Source organism: Eutrigla gurnardus (assembly GCF_963514095.1).
Source record: "Eutrigla gurnardus genome assembly, chromosome: 14".
NCBI lineage: Eukaryota > Metazoa > Chordata > Actinopteri > Perciformes > Triglidae > Eutrigla > Eutrigla gurnardus.
The window spans coordinates 1,544,543-1,559,083 of record NC_139937.1 but is presented as its reverse complement, the minus strand read 5'-3'; the positions used below and the strand labels follow the sequence as shown (position 1 = coordinate 1,559,083).

General features: G+C 45.5%; 1 protein-coding gene across 3 annotated transcripts; it reads left to right on the top strand.

Moving 5' to 3' along the window:
• The first annotated feature begins 127 nt into the window (after positions 1–127).
• On the top strand, positions 128–13,681 carry LOC311024409 (uncharacterized protein). Of its 3 annotated transcripts, XM_084026804.1 has the most exons (12): positions 128–307; positions 6,417–6,482; positions 6,778–6,798; positions 6,902–7,177; positions 8,362–8,482; positions 8,637–8,809; positions 9,072–9,214; positions 9,558–9,705; positions 9,853–10,034; positions 10,132–10,224; positions 10,313–10,386; positions 10,932–11,068. In XM_084026804.1, exons 2-11 carry the CDS (start codon positions 6,437–6,439, stop codon positions 10,343–10,345), a joined length of 1,236 nt encoding a protein of 411 aa, XP_083882930.1. In that variant the 5' UTR covers positions 128–307; positions 6,417–6,436; the 3' UTR covers positions 10,346–10,386; positions 10,932–11,068. The 3 variants fall into 3 exon arrangements, with proteins under 3 accessions (XP_083882930.1, XP_083882928.1, XP_083882929.1); XM_084026802.1 differs by lacking the exon at positions 10,313–10,386 and having other exon boundaries at positions 140–307; positions 10,932–13,681; XM_084026803.1 differs by lacking the exons at positions 6,778–6,798; positions 10,313–10,386 and having other exon boundaries at positions 141–307; positions 10,932–13,681.
• The last annotated feature ends 860 nt before the right edge of the window (positions 13,682–14,541 follow it).

Genomic DNA, 14,541 nt, shown 5'->3' with positions numbered 1-14,541 from the left:
GGCATGACGATGCTGCTGAATCAGCATCCTGCCTGTACAACGTGTCATTAATTACCCCCCTCCGACCGTAGGTGTCTCTGGGGAGGAGGGGGGCCGAACGGTGGCCGGTGATTCCCGACACCAGTCGAGAGGCTCCGAGTGTGAGCAGAGCCCCCGACATGTTCTGAACACCTTCCAAATGTTGCCGAGCCCGGAGTCGTGAAGCTGCTGTGGAAGGGGCCGAGGTTGTTGCAGAGAACCGGCAGCGTCCACACATCCACCTCTGGAAGCTAACCGACGTCTCCGCGGAGCGGCCGGCCCGGTGCAGGTAGGGAGCTGTCGAGCGGCGGGTTGTGCCTCTCCGGACGTGCGGGTGCGGGTGCGGGTGCGTGTTTCCTGCCGGTGGCTGGTGCTTGACGGGTTAAATTCTGCAGTTTTTTGGGTTGATGCGCTTCTCGGCTCTCCGGCCCGGAGTTGACCGATCACAGTTGAAAGCTCACCAACTCCACATTATCCTGTGTGGATACAGGACACATATATACATATATAGACACATATATATGTAAATATACTATACATTTCTATATATATGTTCATCCCATCACCGTGTTGCTGACTGAACGGTCCCGGGATGGAGCCGGCTTCGTCATCGTTGGATATTTTAGGTTAGTTCCATTTCATTCTCAGCATCCTGGTGCGATTTAATGGAATGCAATTTCTATTTTTTTAGGATGCAAGATGATGTCTGGTGTGTCATTTTTTAGGCTATTATACATTTTATAAATAGCTTAAATGAAAACGGGTATAACTGTTATCACTACTACCATTATTATTATCATAGGACATTTCAGCTATGTCTATTATATTGTATAGTGTTAAATTATTCTCTAGATGCTACCTCGTCTATGGTCCATCTATGTTCTGTGCAGTTAACACTTAAAAGCTTAAAAGTATCCATGAGGGACCGTTTGGTTATGGACCGGAGGAAAATGGGGGGGGGTTATGTCTTAATAATATTCTTTGTTAAGGGGTGGGTCACCCAACAATTCTTAGTCTGGGGGGTTCCTCAGCCTTTGTCATGAAAACAGCAACATTTCAAATATGGTATACAAATATAAAATATAAAAAAAATGTGGCCTTTTATTGCGGTAGGACAGCGTGAGAGTTAAAGGGGCGACATGCTTTAAAAGAGGGCTGCAGGGAGCACTGGTACATGGGGCAGTAACTCTACCACTGATCTATAGTGCTCTTATGATGGGGCAGTCATATTATACGAGTATTAACTTAGGCATTCACACAGTCGGCAAGTTTTTGCGACTGGAGCAGATGTTCGTCACACGATATTCTTGATGTGAAATATTAGTAACTGACCATTCATTATGGGGGTTATCCATAAAGTGACCAGTCCAAAAGTCCCTCCAGTGGGTCTTAAAATTAATAAACAGTCCCTTAAGTGATGGAGGCTGTAGACTGGTGACGGAGGCTCTAGAGCTCCAGACTGTGGATGGAGGCTCTTGGGCTCCAGACTGTGGATGGAGGCTGTTGCGCTCCAGACTGTGGATGGAGGCTGTTGCGCACCGACTGTGGACAGAGGCTCTAGAGCTCCAGACTGTGGACGGAGGCTGTTGCGCACCAGACTGTGGACGGAGGCTCTAGAGCTCCAGACTGTGGATGGAGGCTGTTGCGCACCGACTGTGGACAGAGGCTCTAGAGCTCCAGACTGTGGACGGAGGCTGTTGCGCACCAGACTGTGGACGGAGGCTGTAGAGCTCCAGACTGTGGACGGAGGCTCTAGAGCTCCAGACTGTGGACGGAGGCTGTTGCGCACCAGACTGTGGACGGAGGCTGTAGAGCTCCAGACTGTGGACAGAGGCTCTAGAGCTCCAGACTGTGGACGGAGGCTGTTGCGCACCAGACTGTGGACGGAGGCTGTAGAGCTCCAGACTGTGGACGGAGGCTGTAGAGCTCCAGACTGTGGACGGAGGCTGTTGCGCACCAGACTGTGGACGGAGGCTGTAGAGCTCCAGACTGTGGACGGAGGCTGTAGAGCTCCAGAGTGTGGACGGAGGCTGTTGCGCACCAGACTGTGGACGGAGGCTGTAGAGCTCCAGACTGTGGACGGAGGCTGTTGAGCTCCAGAGTGTGGACGGAGGCTGTTGCGCACCAGACTGTGGACGGAGGCTGTAGAGCTCCAGACTGTGGACGGAGGCTGTAGAGCTCCAGACTGTGGACGGAGGCTGTAGAGCTCCAGACTGTGGACGGAGGCTGTAGAGCTCTAGACTGTGGACGGAGGCCTGAACACATGAGAGTGATGGCTGTTTGACAATCTCATCTTTTGACATGAACAAATCCACATCTTCTGGGCTCTTGTGTATTTCGTTAAAAGTCCACACACAGCACCGCCACCACCACTCTCCCCCGGCCCCTCCCTCACATACACTGGTTAGAATGAATCTGCAATATGGTGGAAACATGTCTCATCCTTTAGTTCACTACAGCCAGCTTTAGGAGGAACATGGCCTTTCTTCTGCTACAGGCTCCCTCTTGCTCTTCGCTTTATCAAATGATACGTTTTGATTTGAAGTCCAGACAAGATTTTCTGGTTGTTTGAGCTGTTTTCCCCCTCATCACCTATTTCTGCTGTGCTGATCTGAAACTTGATATGTGTTGTAGTGTTGCAGAGTGGACCCGTTTGGTCATTCGGGGTAATCAGAGCAGCATTTTTTGAATGCATTTAATTTCTGTGGAAGCCAATCTACGGGGCAGTACGGTGGTGTAGTGGGTAACACTGTCGCATCAGTGGATGGATGGATGGATGGATGGATGGATGGATGGATGGATGGATGGATGCCCATTTCTGCTACTGTCAGGAAAAAAACAGAAACTTTCTCAAAACAATGACTTGGTGTTTGTCATTATTCTGAGATACTAAGTCATTATTTTGAGAAAGTTCCTCGTTTCTCTGACCTCCGTACATTTCAGTAAAGGGAAACCCGGATTGGTTTGAATGTGGTGCATCTGAAGTAAACACTTCAGGTGCACACGTTTCACACGTGTCTCTTGATGCAGCATTCCTTTTTTTCTTCTCCTTTTTGATGCCTCATAATTCATGCATGTCTAGCACCGTGAGAGGAGGATACAGTATGTGCATCCGTGTGCCTGTAAATGTGTGTTTGAGCTCACTTCCAGCACGGCCCCTCATCATCAGAGGGACCCCACATAGAGTCATTGCTCCCCATCGCCTGAGCAAAGTAAAAAGAGTAAATTGAAAATGAAAGAGAAATGATGAAGGGTAAAGACACAGAGGTGGCTTTGTAGGGTCCCCACATCTGCAGTCATTGAAGGCTTTTCCGCCTCTTTAAACCCTGCGTACAAAGACCTGTCTGTCCTAAGTAGGGAGTTTGGAGTTAGAAGGAACACAGGCACAGGCTTTGATTTCAGAGTGGGATGCACTGGCTTGGATTATATGAGATAAGGAGGAGGGAAGGATGAAAGAGACATGATAAAATAACATTAAAAAGAGGGATTGAGCGATCCGGAGAGAAAAAGGGGGAAATGAGAGCGATTCCCCGAGATGGGCAGCATAGGGTCGGGGTTGAGAGGAGTCCTGCTAACGAGAAAGACTGTGGTGGAAAGGAAGTGGGAGATGATACAAAGCTGTCAAACAGAGGCAGACAGTCAGGCAGCAGAGGAGGAGAGGGAGGCTGGACCAGGGTTGTGGCGGTTGACAGAAAGGAAGAGATGTGAGGATGGTGACAGAAGTTAGAAAAATGGAAGAGGGAAGAGAGTCAAACAAGGTAAAATGAAGACTGAGTGAAGGGAGGGAAAGTCATGGATAAGAGAGCAGATGGCATCCTCGTCTGTGTCCGTGGTTTACAGCCCAGAGGGCAGAGTGTGAATAAGCTAGTTATATGTAGCTTATTGCATCTGCCTCCATGTGTTTCGCATGTTTGTGCTCAGTGAGGCGGCCCTGGCCGACTCTGCTTTGGCCTCACGTTCTCCAAATTGCTCAGAAATGAAGGAGAAGCTATGAGATTTGTTTTGCTTCACAGATCTTGTGTAGAAACAGCAGATTGGCGACGGGGACTCCACAAGGCCTCGGCTGCTGCGACAAACAGACGGACACGGAACACTTCCCTCCTACATCTCAGATTGCTGTAATACTTAAATGCTGATGGCCACAGTCAGGGGTTTTTGGTTGGGAGTTACGATCGGCTTACGATGCATAGCAAGGCATGAATTTTTAATTTCAGTTACACAGACGACTGTTGCAAAGGACAAGAAAGGTTTGTTTGCCAAGAGACACTGTTCTGTGTGACGCAGCTTTGTTCCATCTTTCCTTTCAGATACAATGAAATCAGTGGGCTTTTAGGGCTTTGTGCCCGGAGAGTGTTGTGCGCAGATGTGGCAGCCACAGTGCAGAGGGCTGTACACGCCTTCTGTCAATAACAGCAACTTTCACTTCAGATTAGCATGCTGAGAAATGTTCATTGTTTCCATTAAAGGTCTCTTCGGAAGTATTAGGCATAAACAAAGACAGACAGGTGTCTGACATACAGAAAGTGCGCACACATAGGCTAATGTGCAGTGTGAAGATGGCTGAATGCATGGTCACTTCCAGGCGTGAGTGGGATGCGTCGAGAGGTCTCCTGTGTTGCAGCGAGACTCTTTAATCTTCCCTGTGTGTTTATTAGCTGCTGCAAAGTGTGACTGCGAGCATTGCAGGTGTTCTTTCCCTAGTCCCCCTCCTGGGCTTTGGAAATGAAAACCGCAGCAAACTCTCATGATGTGTTGCCTCAGACGCCTCGTCAGAACTTCCTCAGTGTTGCCATTAATCATGATCCTTCTCCGGATCGTGCAGCAGTTGTGTTTGCTCTGCAGCGATTCCCGTTCTGGACATTTCCTGTCAGTAACTTAGCCAAGACGTCACTCAAAACCCCCTGATTCCCATGATCCCAGGATTCATGAATTATTCTGTTTAAATCAAGCACATAATCAATAGAAAATCCTTCACAGTGATCCAAAGCTTGGTAGCCCTGGTAAACGTGCACATACACTTAAAAGGGAAGGGCCTCTAAAGACATAAATAGCTCTATGGCCTTTAAACAGCATTAACTCATAAATCTCCTCATGACCCTGGTTTACATTGAGTTCAGGTATGCAATCACGTTACAATGACACTGTCATGGATTTTTGTTTTTTTCAGCAAAAGTTCCACAGGCTGTTTTTTATTGTTTCAAGTCCAATATTAACCTCAAGGCAACGGCAGATACATAGAATTTACAGGGACTGTGAGGTTCTCTGCAGCTAGTGGGTTTCTGAACCCACGTAAAGGAAAGGGCATATACAGGAGGAGACACTAGGAAGAGACACGATGCTGCAACTCAAAAGGTGTCTTGTATGAATGGTTGTATACTTTCACATAATACAGACACTTTGTGGCAAATGGATATGGTGCTGCATGTTGCTGCAATCTGCTGCATGCTGCTGCATGCTGCATGCTGCTGCACCGTCTGACTGTGAGCTCTGCAGGTGTTTCCTCCGGCTCCCTCCTGGCTTTGTAAATGAAAACCACAGGAAAGTTGCTTTTGCTCCAACCCCTTGATGTGTTGCCTGTGATGTCTCGGCACAGAAGGGAGACGTTCACATCATCAGTATCCCCCTCAGTGCTGCAATTAATCTGGAAGTAATCAGGATTCTTCTCAGAGATTCTTTAATCTTCGTCTCAAGAGATTTACACTGTGATAGCATAGATTACTGCCGGTGACACCATGAACGAGGGAGCACTTCAGAAGAACGTCATTTTTTCCCTGGACAGTAAACTAAAGACAACCTTTTTGAGTTTTGTTTTACCTCTGTTGTGATGGTGCATGTGTGTGTGTGTGTGTGTGTGTGTGTGTGTGTGTGTGTGTGTGTGTGTGTGTGTGTGTGTGTGTGTGTGTGTGTCAGCAGGAAATCTGCATAACTGATGATCAGATTCCCATTATAATGCTGTACAGATCGTCCGCTATCCAAGGAACAATTGATTACAATCTGGGTCAGATCTGAATGTAGGATTTTGTGCCAGAAGGTTGTTAATGTATGTTTAGCCAATATTGAAATTAACAGGAAAGGTCACAATATTCCAAATATGGTAGAACGATAAACTGCCTCTTCAAATGAAAAGCGACTGCCTGCTTCAGTAGAATGTAAAGCACAGTTTTCTACATCCGTCCGTGCCTCGGTGGAGGCTTCATGATAGGTTGACATAATCCAGGGATGATGTCATACCAGCTTCAGTGTGAGGAAGCAACAGGGTTGAGCAATATCTGCCTGTCCTCTGATAACCTCTCTACGATTCAGATATATAGGGCAGCCCTTATCCTATATGTCTAAATATGAAGACAATAAAATAATGTTGTCTCTCCATGAACACGTCCTCCCTTTCGTCTTTCTAGGCACAAAACCATCAGCCAGGATGGCGACAGTCAGCGTGATCACACTCACCGTTCTGCTCACCACAGGTATGTGGAGACATGTGATGCTGTTGCCTCTAGAGGTGGAAATATGAAAACACTTTTCTCTTTTTTTCACCAATGTCAGTGGTCAGTCTGACCAGATCAGCTGATCATACTACACTGAGGTAATTGCTCAGGAAATGAGACCTAATAGTTTTTTGTTACACAGAATATGTGAGGAAAAACAAAAACACTGATTTATGGTAAAAAAGAAGAAAAGGACCCCGACCGTCTATTTCAGTTTAACTGACGATAAAAAGAGTCATGACATTACTGATTTGTATTTTCTTTCAACTTCCAGCTCTTTCGGCCCCTGTGAAAGGTAAGACTCATGAAGAGTATCACTCATCAGTTCTACATCATGAACTCTTCCTGCCCTCGTGTTTCTCAACACTTTCTCCTTGCTCGTCCATCGTACCATCCAGTTGACGAGGAGTCCAGGACGTTGCTCCACGGGGAGGATTTCCACATCATGCTGCCCACGACGGGCTTGGAGGTCACATTTCGGAACAGGTCTGATCCACGCTCAGCCGACGTGTTCCTGATGAGGGGCGGCGTTGTGCTCAACACTCGGGCCAAACTCAACCAGCACCTCAGCTACCTGGTCATCGACGCCGTGGGGGAGGGGGATGAGGGCGTGTACACCGTCAAGAACCCAGAAAAGATGCAGGACATCACACGCATAGCGCTCATAGTCCGAGGTATGGATGACATGAGTGTGTGACACGTTAGGGATGGTAATGAAGTGGTTCTTTCATTGCTGATGAATCTAATGGTTATTTTGTCAATCAATTTAGTGTTGAGTCAATAATAAGATGTCACAGAATACTGAATCATGTCATCACAATTTTGCAGACACATCTTTTGGTGATGTCAGTTTCTGGTTTATCCGAAAACCAAGAAATATTTAGTTTATGATCATAAAGGACTAAAGAACGCAACGAAGACGAACCTTGAAGAAGAAGAACCTGGAACCTTAAAAGCTCATTGTAAATTGGTTTTACCTCCAAAATGTATGACACCCTCACACTTTGTCATGGATTAAACTACCTACCAGTATATACAATTGTTAAAGTTAGCCCAACATCGATCAAATTTAAATCGAATAAATGCATTTATTCAACTAATAATATGGTATTTAATGATCTCTCGGTTTTCTGGATTGAAAACGTTGACATTTGCTCAGTGCTGGACTTTTACTTGGAATGGAGTGTTTTCACATTGTGGTATTTTTTTTTTTAAGTATCTGAATATTTCCTCCACCACTGGACGACGACCTAATCTCCAGGATGAAGAGTAATCCTCTTGCATCTGATCTAGTCAGTGTGGTGGTAGCGTAGGCACTGTCATTTCCCTGCTTTAATCATGCAGTCAGCCAACTAAAGCTCTCGCTTACACATCCTGTTTGTCCTCCGAGTGGAGGACACACACACACACTCACAAGAAAAGGAGGGAGTGGGCTCAAACCCAGTGTGGATGAAGGCGACTGTAGAGAGCAATATGTAGAGGATGTGCCATATGGAGGTTGTGTTGATGAAGAGATGTGTGCGTGTGTGTGTGTGTGTGTGTGTGTGTGTGTGTGTGTTTGTGTGTGTTCTAGGAGTGTGAGAGCATGCTGGAGCTGCCAGGCAGTAATTATGCAGCTCTTTAACCACCAACCCACTCCTCTCTCCTTCCCACCCTGCTGTTTTCCCGTCTTTATCTTGTCTTTGCTGCCTTTCCCTCTGTTTGGTTTGTCATCATCTCCACCCTTTCTTTTCAACTGCCCTGGTATTTTGGGATCAGTGCTCTTGTCTCTACAATCCGTTTGATCTGTCATTCCCTCTTCTCCATTCCTTCTCCTCTATCTGTCCTTAATTCAACTCACCCTGCTTTTACCTTTTAGATTGCTCCAATGAGCAGAGCATTAAATATGGCGACAACTACCACATCATGCTGTCGGGGGTGACTCCTCCCATCACCCTGGAGTACAGGCCCCTCGCTGTGGAGGCCAACCTGACATCTAGGTAGGAGTCAGCATGAATAAATCGGACTGGCATGTTAACTCAACACACTCTGGAATGACATTTTCCATGATGCGCGTGCACTGCAACAGCGTGTCTGAGAGCTTCATGAGAAAGGTGAAGGAAAGTTCATCTCTATGACTTTCTCCTCCCACAGACCTGGCCATGTGCTGACCAGAGCAGGGATATCCACTGAGGCCTACCAGGGTCGAATCAGCCTCACCGAGCGCCACGTAACCCTCAGCGCCGTCACGGGTGCAGATGAAGGGAGCTACACTGTCGTCGATGCCGAAGGTGTTATCCAAAGGAAAGTGTGTCTCAGCGTCAAAGGTGAGATGGCGAATGAAGACGGATGTTTTTCTTCTCCCACGCTTGACCTGTTTGGTACGGTCGCCACCTTCCATCAGGATGCCGTTGTTGTTTCCGTCCGGGCAGTTACGCTCTTCTTGTCTACCGTAATGGCTTTTTAAAGACCCGGCCATTAATGGGCTCCAGCAGGCTAATGTGTTTTAGATGATCCATGGGCCTGTAAACAGTGCTGTGGTGTATTCATTGTATGTCCTCCCTTCTCTCTCTCTCTTTTGTGTCGCAGAGCACCAGAACTTTGTGTCCATGCCGTATGGTAAAAGGCTGAAGATCAACCTGATCCTCAACAGCTCCTTGGTCCTTCTCTTCTACAGCCCGAAGTCTGACCCCACACCCCGTCTGCTGCTGGACAAGGGAGAATTTACGAGTGTAACTGGAGCCTCGTATTTCATGAAGAATGATCTTTTTTTTTTTACAGTTTTATACTTTTGTATGTAAATATATAATATAGACAGTTAATATATTCAACTAGAAAACTTATACCAGCATTTTATCTGACACAAAAACCACCAGGTTGAAATCATGAAATCATTTTTGCAGCTTTCTTCATTGTGCTGAAGGCCAGACCTGTTTTATGTTTGACACATGCTGCTCATGGACATTTAATCCGAATGACCGCCTTTCCATTGTGTGATGTTGGGCTAACTTCAGCGTATTTCCTTGAGTGCATCATTCATTAATGTTATGTGCATTTTGCTGTTGTCTTTTCTAGGCCCGGACGGAGCTGGGTCTTGAGGACCGTCTCTCTTTGGAGGGTTCGTGGGTTTTTCTGGATCAGGTCAAGGGCGCAGATGAAGGCCGGTTCAAAATTACCGACATACTGGGGTTTGCCGTGTCCACCGTCAACCTGGAAATACAACGTAAGGATGCAAGATGCAAGAATGGTTGAAAATGGGCTAAATGGCAGGTTTATATTGTGGTGGTAGCTGCTACAGGATGATATCAATACCATCATTCTGGTTTTCAGTTGAATTCCTTCTCCCCTTTCCCACCGTGCCTTAATGCAGCCTACAAGCTGGAGTCCCTGTACGTGGCCATCATCGCCCTGTTGGGCCTGCTGGTCTTCCTGCTGCTGGTCTGTCTGCTGTCCTGCCTGATCAAAGTGAAGAAGAGGGCCAAGAGGGCCGCTGCCCTCAAGAAGATTGCACAGAATTCTGGCAAAGAGGATGAGGGAGAGGCCTTCAGACAGGTTGGAGGGACAACTATACAACTGACAATGTGAAGAAGAAGATGATGATGTGTATCCTACAATTATGAATGTTGGTTGTCTGCGTGTATCTTCACAGGTGGTCAAGAACATCACCAAACTCAGTGAGGAGTCCAAGCATTCCCAGGCAGACAACACAGAGAAATCTCAGAGCACTGAGGTGGACATCAAAGTAAGAATATGAAAAATGTCTTTCTTAAACCTGAGTCATTGAGAGGTTTTAATCATGTCTCCGTTTGTATACTGTTTCCTGCGTTCAGACAACTGCAGCTTATTCAGAGTGCTGCTGCTAGAGTCCTCACTAAGATCAAGAAAGAGGATCGCATCAGTCCAGGTCTCAGATCTTTGCAGTGGCTTCCTGTTTGGCGAAGAGTTGATTTTGATGATATTACTGTTGGTTTATAAATCACTGAATGATTTAGGGCCAAACTACATTTTTGATCCGCTGCTGTGTTGTGACCTCTCAGGTCTCCTGGGACCGGCCTGCTCAATGTCCAAGAGTCTAAACCAGAATGGAGACATGTCTGGGACAAACTCCCAGCAGACCTGAGATGTCTCAGTTCTTTCAAATCAGGGCTTAAATGATTTATTTTTGCCACTGCCTCTTATTGTATTTCCTTTGGAACTATACCTTGCACTGTAGCTGAGCAATGACGTTTATTCTCCTGTTCTCCTGTTTTATTCCACTTCAAGCTCATTTTTACCTTCCATTTTATTTGACTCTTTTTAAATCCTATTTATAATTTACCTTTCTATTATCTTGTGTGTCTTTTCCCCCTGTCTGAACGTTTTTCTTATGACTTTGTAAATGACTTTAAATTATCTTTTTCTTGAGGGGCACTTAAAAATGTGCCTTACCTTATTATCTGTTGAACTCAGGGTCTGGAGGTTTCCTCGAAAGAGGTCGGAGTAGGAAACCTGGATACCAGTGACTCTGGCGTTGGCTTTAACACCGCCCTCCCATTGGACACTGACACTGATGCCCCTGATCAAAACCTTGACTCTGTGGCCGTAAGCATCTCTGTTGCCTCTGAAACCAAAGCAAGCCCACCGTCTGCTGCTGCTGCTGCTGAGTCCAAGCCAAACACCCCACCAGATGTGGAAATTAAGTCCAGTCCAGTAGCTGAAACTAAAGCCTGCCCAACACCCGAGACCAACAAAACCCCTGATCAGCCAGTCGAAGCAAAGTTGGACGTGCCCAAACCGGCAGATGTTAAACTCAGTCCAACCTCGAGTCCTGAGCCCAGGGCTGGTGTGAGTCCAGCTGATCCAAAACCTGCACCTAGCCCAAGCCCGGAGCCTAAGCCAGCTGCTCCTAAAGCCACCACGCCCACACCTGAAATCCAGAGTGTCCTGACGCCCACTCCTGAGCCCCCCAAACCAACCACACCGGAACCTATCACCAACGGTACACCAGAGCCCGGCCCGGATTCCAAACCAAGCCCAGACCACGCCGATCTTATTGGAGCTCCAAAAGCTGCTCCCCCTAAAACCCCCGAGGTGGAGCTGAAATCCAGCGGTGCTGCGCCGGAGGTAAGCAAAGATGGCACCATGGGTGAGGATCCAACCACCACCACCACCACCACCTGAGAGCTGCCCTTGCAAAACTAGAGGGAAGCCCCAAAGATCTTCTCCATCTACCACCACTGCAGACAATAGAACACCCCCTACCAAACAATGAAGAGATCACTGAAACTGGGGCGAGGACTTTGATTTAGCATGTCTAATGCCTGAACACAGGTATTAACAGTATTTCACTCACAAACTAACACATAACCTTTGAGACTTTTTCTGATTCAGAAAAACATCACAAAAACAAATGCAGCTCGTCGATGAAAGCTGTGTACACTGCAGTTTTTTGGTAACTTCATAGTAAAACTTTCAGACTGCAAATTAATTCCTTTGCAGAGTTTACAATTAAAACTCCACATAAGGTATTTTCTAACATAATGAGGTATCCAGAAAGGTTTACAGCATTGCATTAAAACTAGAATATACTAGAATTCCTGATCTGGCCTGAACAACTAAATGTCTCCCATCTGAAATCATTCTTCCTCTATCAGCATGTGGATGAAACAAACCAAATGCATGCAAATTCTATGTCATGTCAAACCTGCAAAAGTGTGTGTGATATTCTCGACATCGAACCTGAAGTGATCACCCTCTGTACATAGCTGAGATACAGTCCTCCGGCTTCAGAAACATCTGCAGCACATTGTCATATATAGGAAATGTGTTTTTGCGTAACACAAGAAAAGACACTAATAATACTAGCCCTACTATTTATGGTCTCTGAGATTGACGTTCAGTCTCCCAGTGGATATCTCGGATGATTAAATTGTGTTTTGCAGACTGATCCCTCAAGTCCGGATCAACCACTTTACTGCCTTTTGATGTGGATCCCATGGCTCTATAAAAATCCCATCATTCCTACAGTTTAATAGCAAGCTTGTGCTAGTGGCAACTTTGGCACTCAACGGGACCTCCATGTTGCAGCTGTGTTAGACTGGTGAACTGCTGATTGAAAGCATCTGGTGGGTTCAAATAGTGCTTTCTTTATCCTTCCCTCCTTCCTTGTCTACTTCCAGGCTCTCGTAGTTTCTGTCCTTCCTTCAATGATCTTCTTCCCTTCTTTCCTTCCTCGTTTCCCTTTTCTCCTCTGCTGGGCATCGTTTTAAAGTACGTAAGTACATTTTGACAGAGATTAGAATCATGACTTTAGTTATTCATGAAGGAAACAGAGAGTAGCTCTCTTTTTAGCCCTCTGAAATTTGGTAAAAGCTTCAACATGAATGCCTTGCATCTTTAGTGGCTCCAAAATAGTCTAGTGAGGCCTTTATCAATGACATCAGCTACAAGGATGTTTAGTGGATACAAATCCATCTTAGCTGAATCTCCTGTATGGTACAGATACATTCTGGTGTCTCTACTCTGTTTTTAACTGACCGCTGGGGAACCGATGACAGTCCATGTTCAGTGCACTGAAATCTACCAAACAGCATGTTTTTTGAGGAGAAGCAAAAAATGGCAGCCATGAAAATTCAATTCAATGATCAGCGAAATTTAGTACCATTGTAAGAGGCCTTTCTTGGAAGTTTTACTGTTTAATCAATTTTTTCGTACAACTAAATGAATATCAGGCAAAACGTCAGCATTTTAAAAGGCATTTGATATGAAGATAGGTTTGGATGCCAGATTTGATACTAAGGTCATTAAATATAATATTTCAACTTTTATAATTTGGTCAGCTGTATTACACTTGGAAAAAAGCATAAAATAAAACATGCAGAACACTGGAAATGCCTCGTTTGTAGCCTGGATCACTGAAGGAAACACAAACCCATTTTTGGCAATGCTAACAATTGTCTTCATAAAAACACACATATACACACTGACACACACATATATACACACACACACACACACACATTCCAGCCTTGTAAATATTGCATGTGTACGCCGGTTTAACCCCCTTAAGGCTGACTGTTTCTAGTGTATAGAATGGTTATTGTATAATACTTAATAATTAAGAAGAAAACAAATTTTAAATGCTCACACTATATAGACTAATAGTCACTAATGTCTTGAACTAATTTAAAAACCAAATATTGTAAAAAAGAAAAAAGAAATCCATCAAAATTTCTATTTGATCTTTTTAGATCAACTATCTGCTGTTCTTGCCGTTTTAACCTGACGATACTCACAGCACACAGCATCTCCCACAGTATTAACTTATTGTATCAACATGTCTAACCAATGTCACTTAAAGCACTGACTGCAGTATGCCCATCACATGAAAACAGGCTTTCATTGTCCCCAAGGTGTATCTGTGCGTGCGGCCCAGGAGTGGCGTCTTCATGTTGCCATCGTTGTGCATTTGTATATGTGTATGTAAGTGTGAATGACTCACGGCTCAGTGTTTGCGTGCTGAATCTATGCACAGCCAGTTTGTACAGAACAGCATACCGTCCTTTATGTGTGCTTCTCCGTCTGTCGTGGGTCACGTATTCATGCGCCACTTCAATTGTCTCGCAACATGAGAAACAAGCTACGTTCAAGTCAGTGTGGATGTGTTGAAAAGCCACAAGCATATTGTAAAAGATATTTTACCTTTGAGATATTTGACTCTTGTCTTTGTTTAGTGCCTAACATATACTGGGTGTCTGGCCTGTATTCTGTCATCTGCCGCCACACCTTTTCCCTTCATGGGCAGCGGATTCAAGGAAGCGCTTTGTTCATCTGACTGAACAATGTGATGTGTGACATAGTGTGTGAAGATGATGAAAGTGATGAAGAAAAGGTTAACTTGAAGGTTTCCCAGAGGATTCTGGGTAGCATGAGGAATGCTGAGTGTGCTCTCTTTGTTTTCCATTCCATGAATCAAAGTGAGTGAATGACAGAGCTTGGTGTGCGTGTAACCCTCGGGGTGAGCACTTGATGAGAGACTGCTAAAACAGCATTAAGGTGCACCGCCACCACTGCATATGGT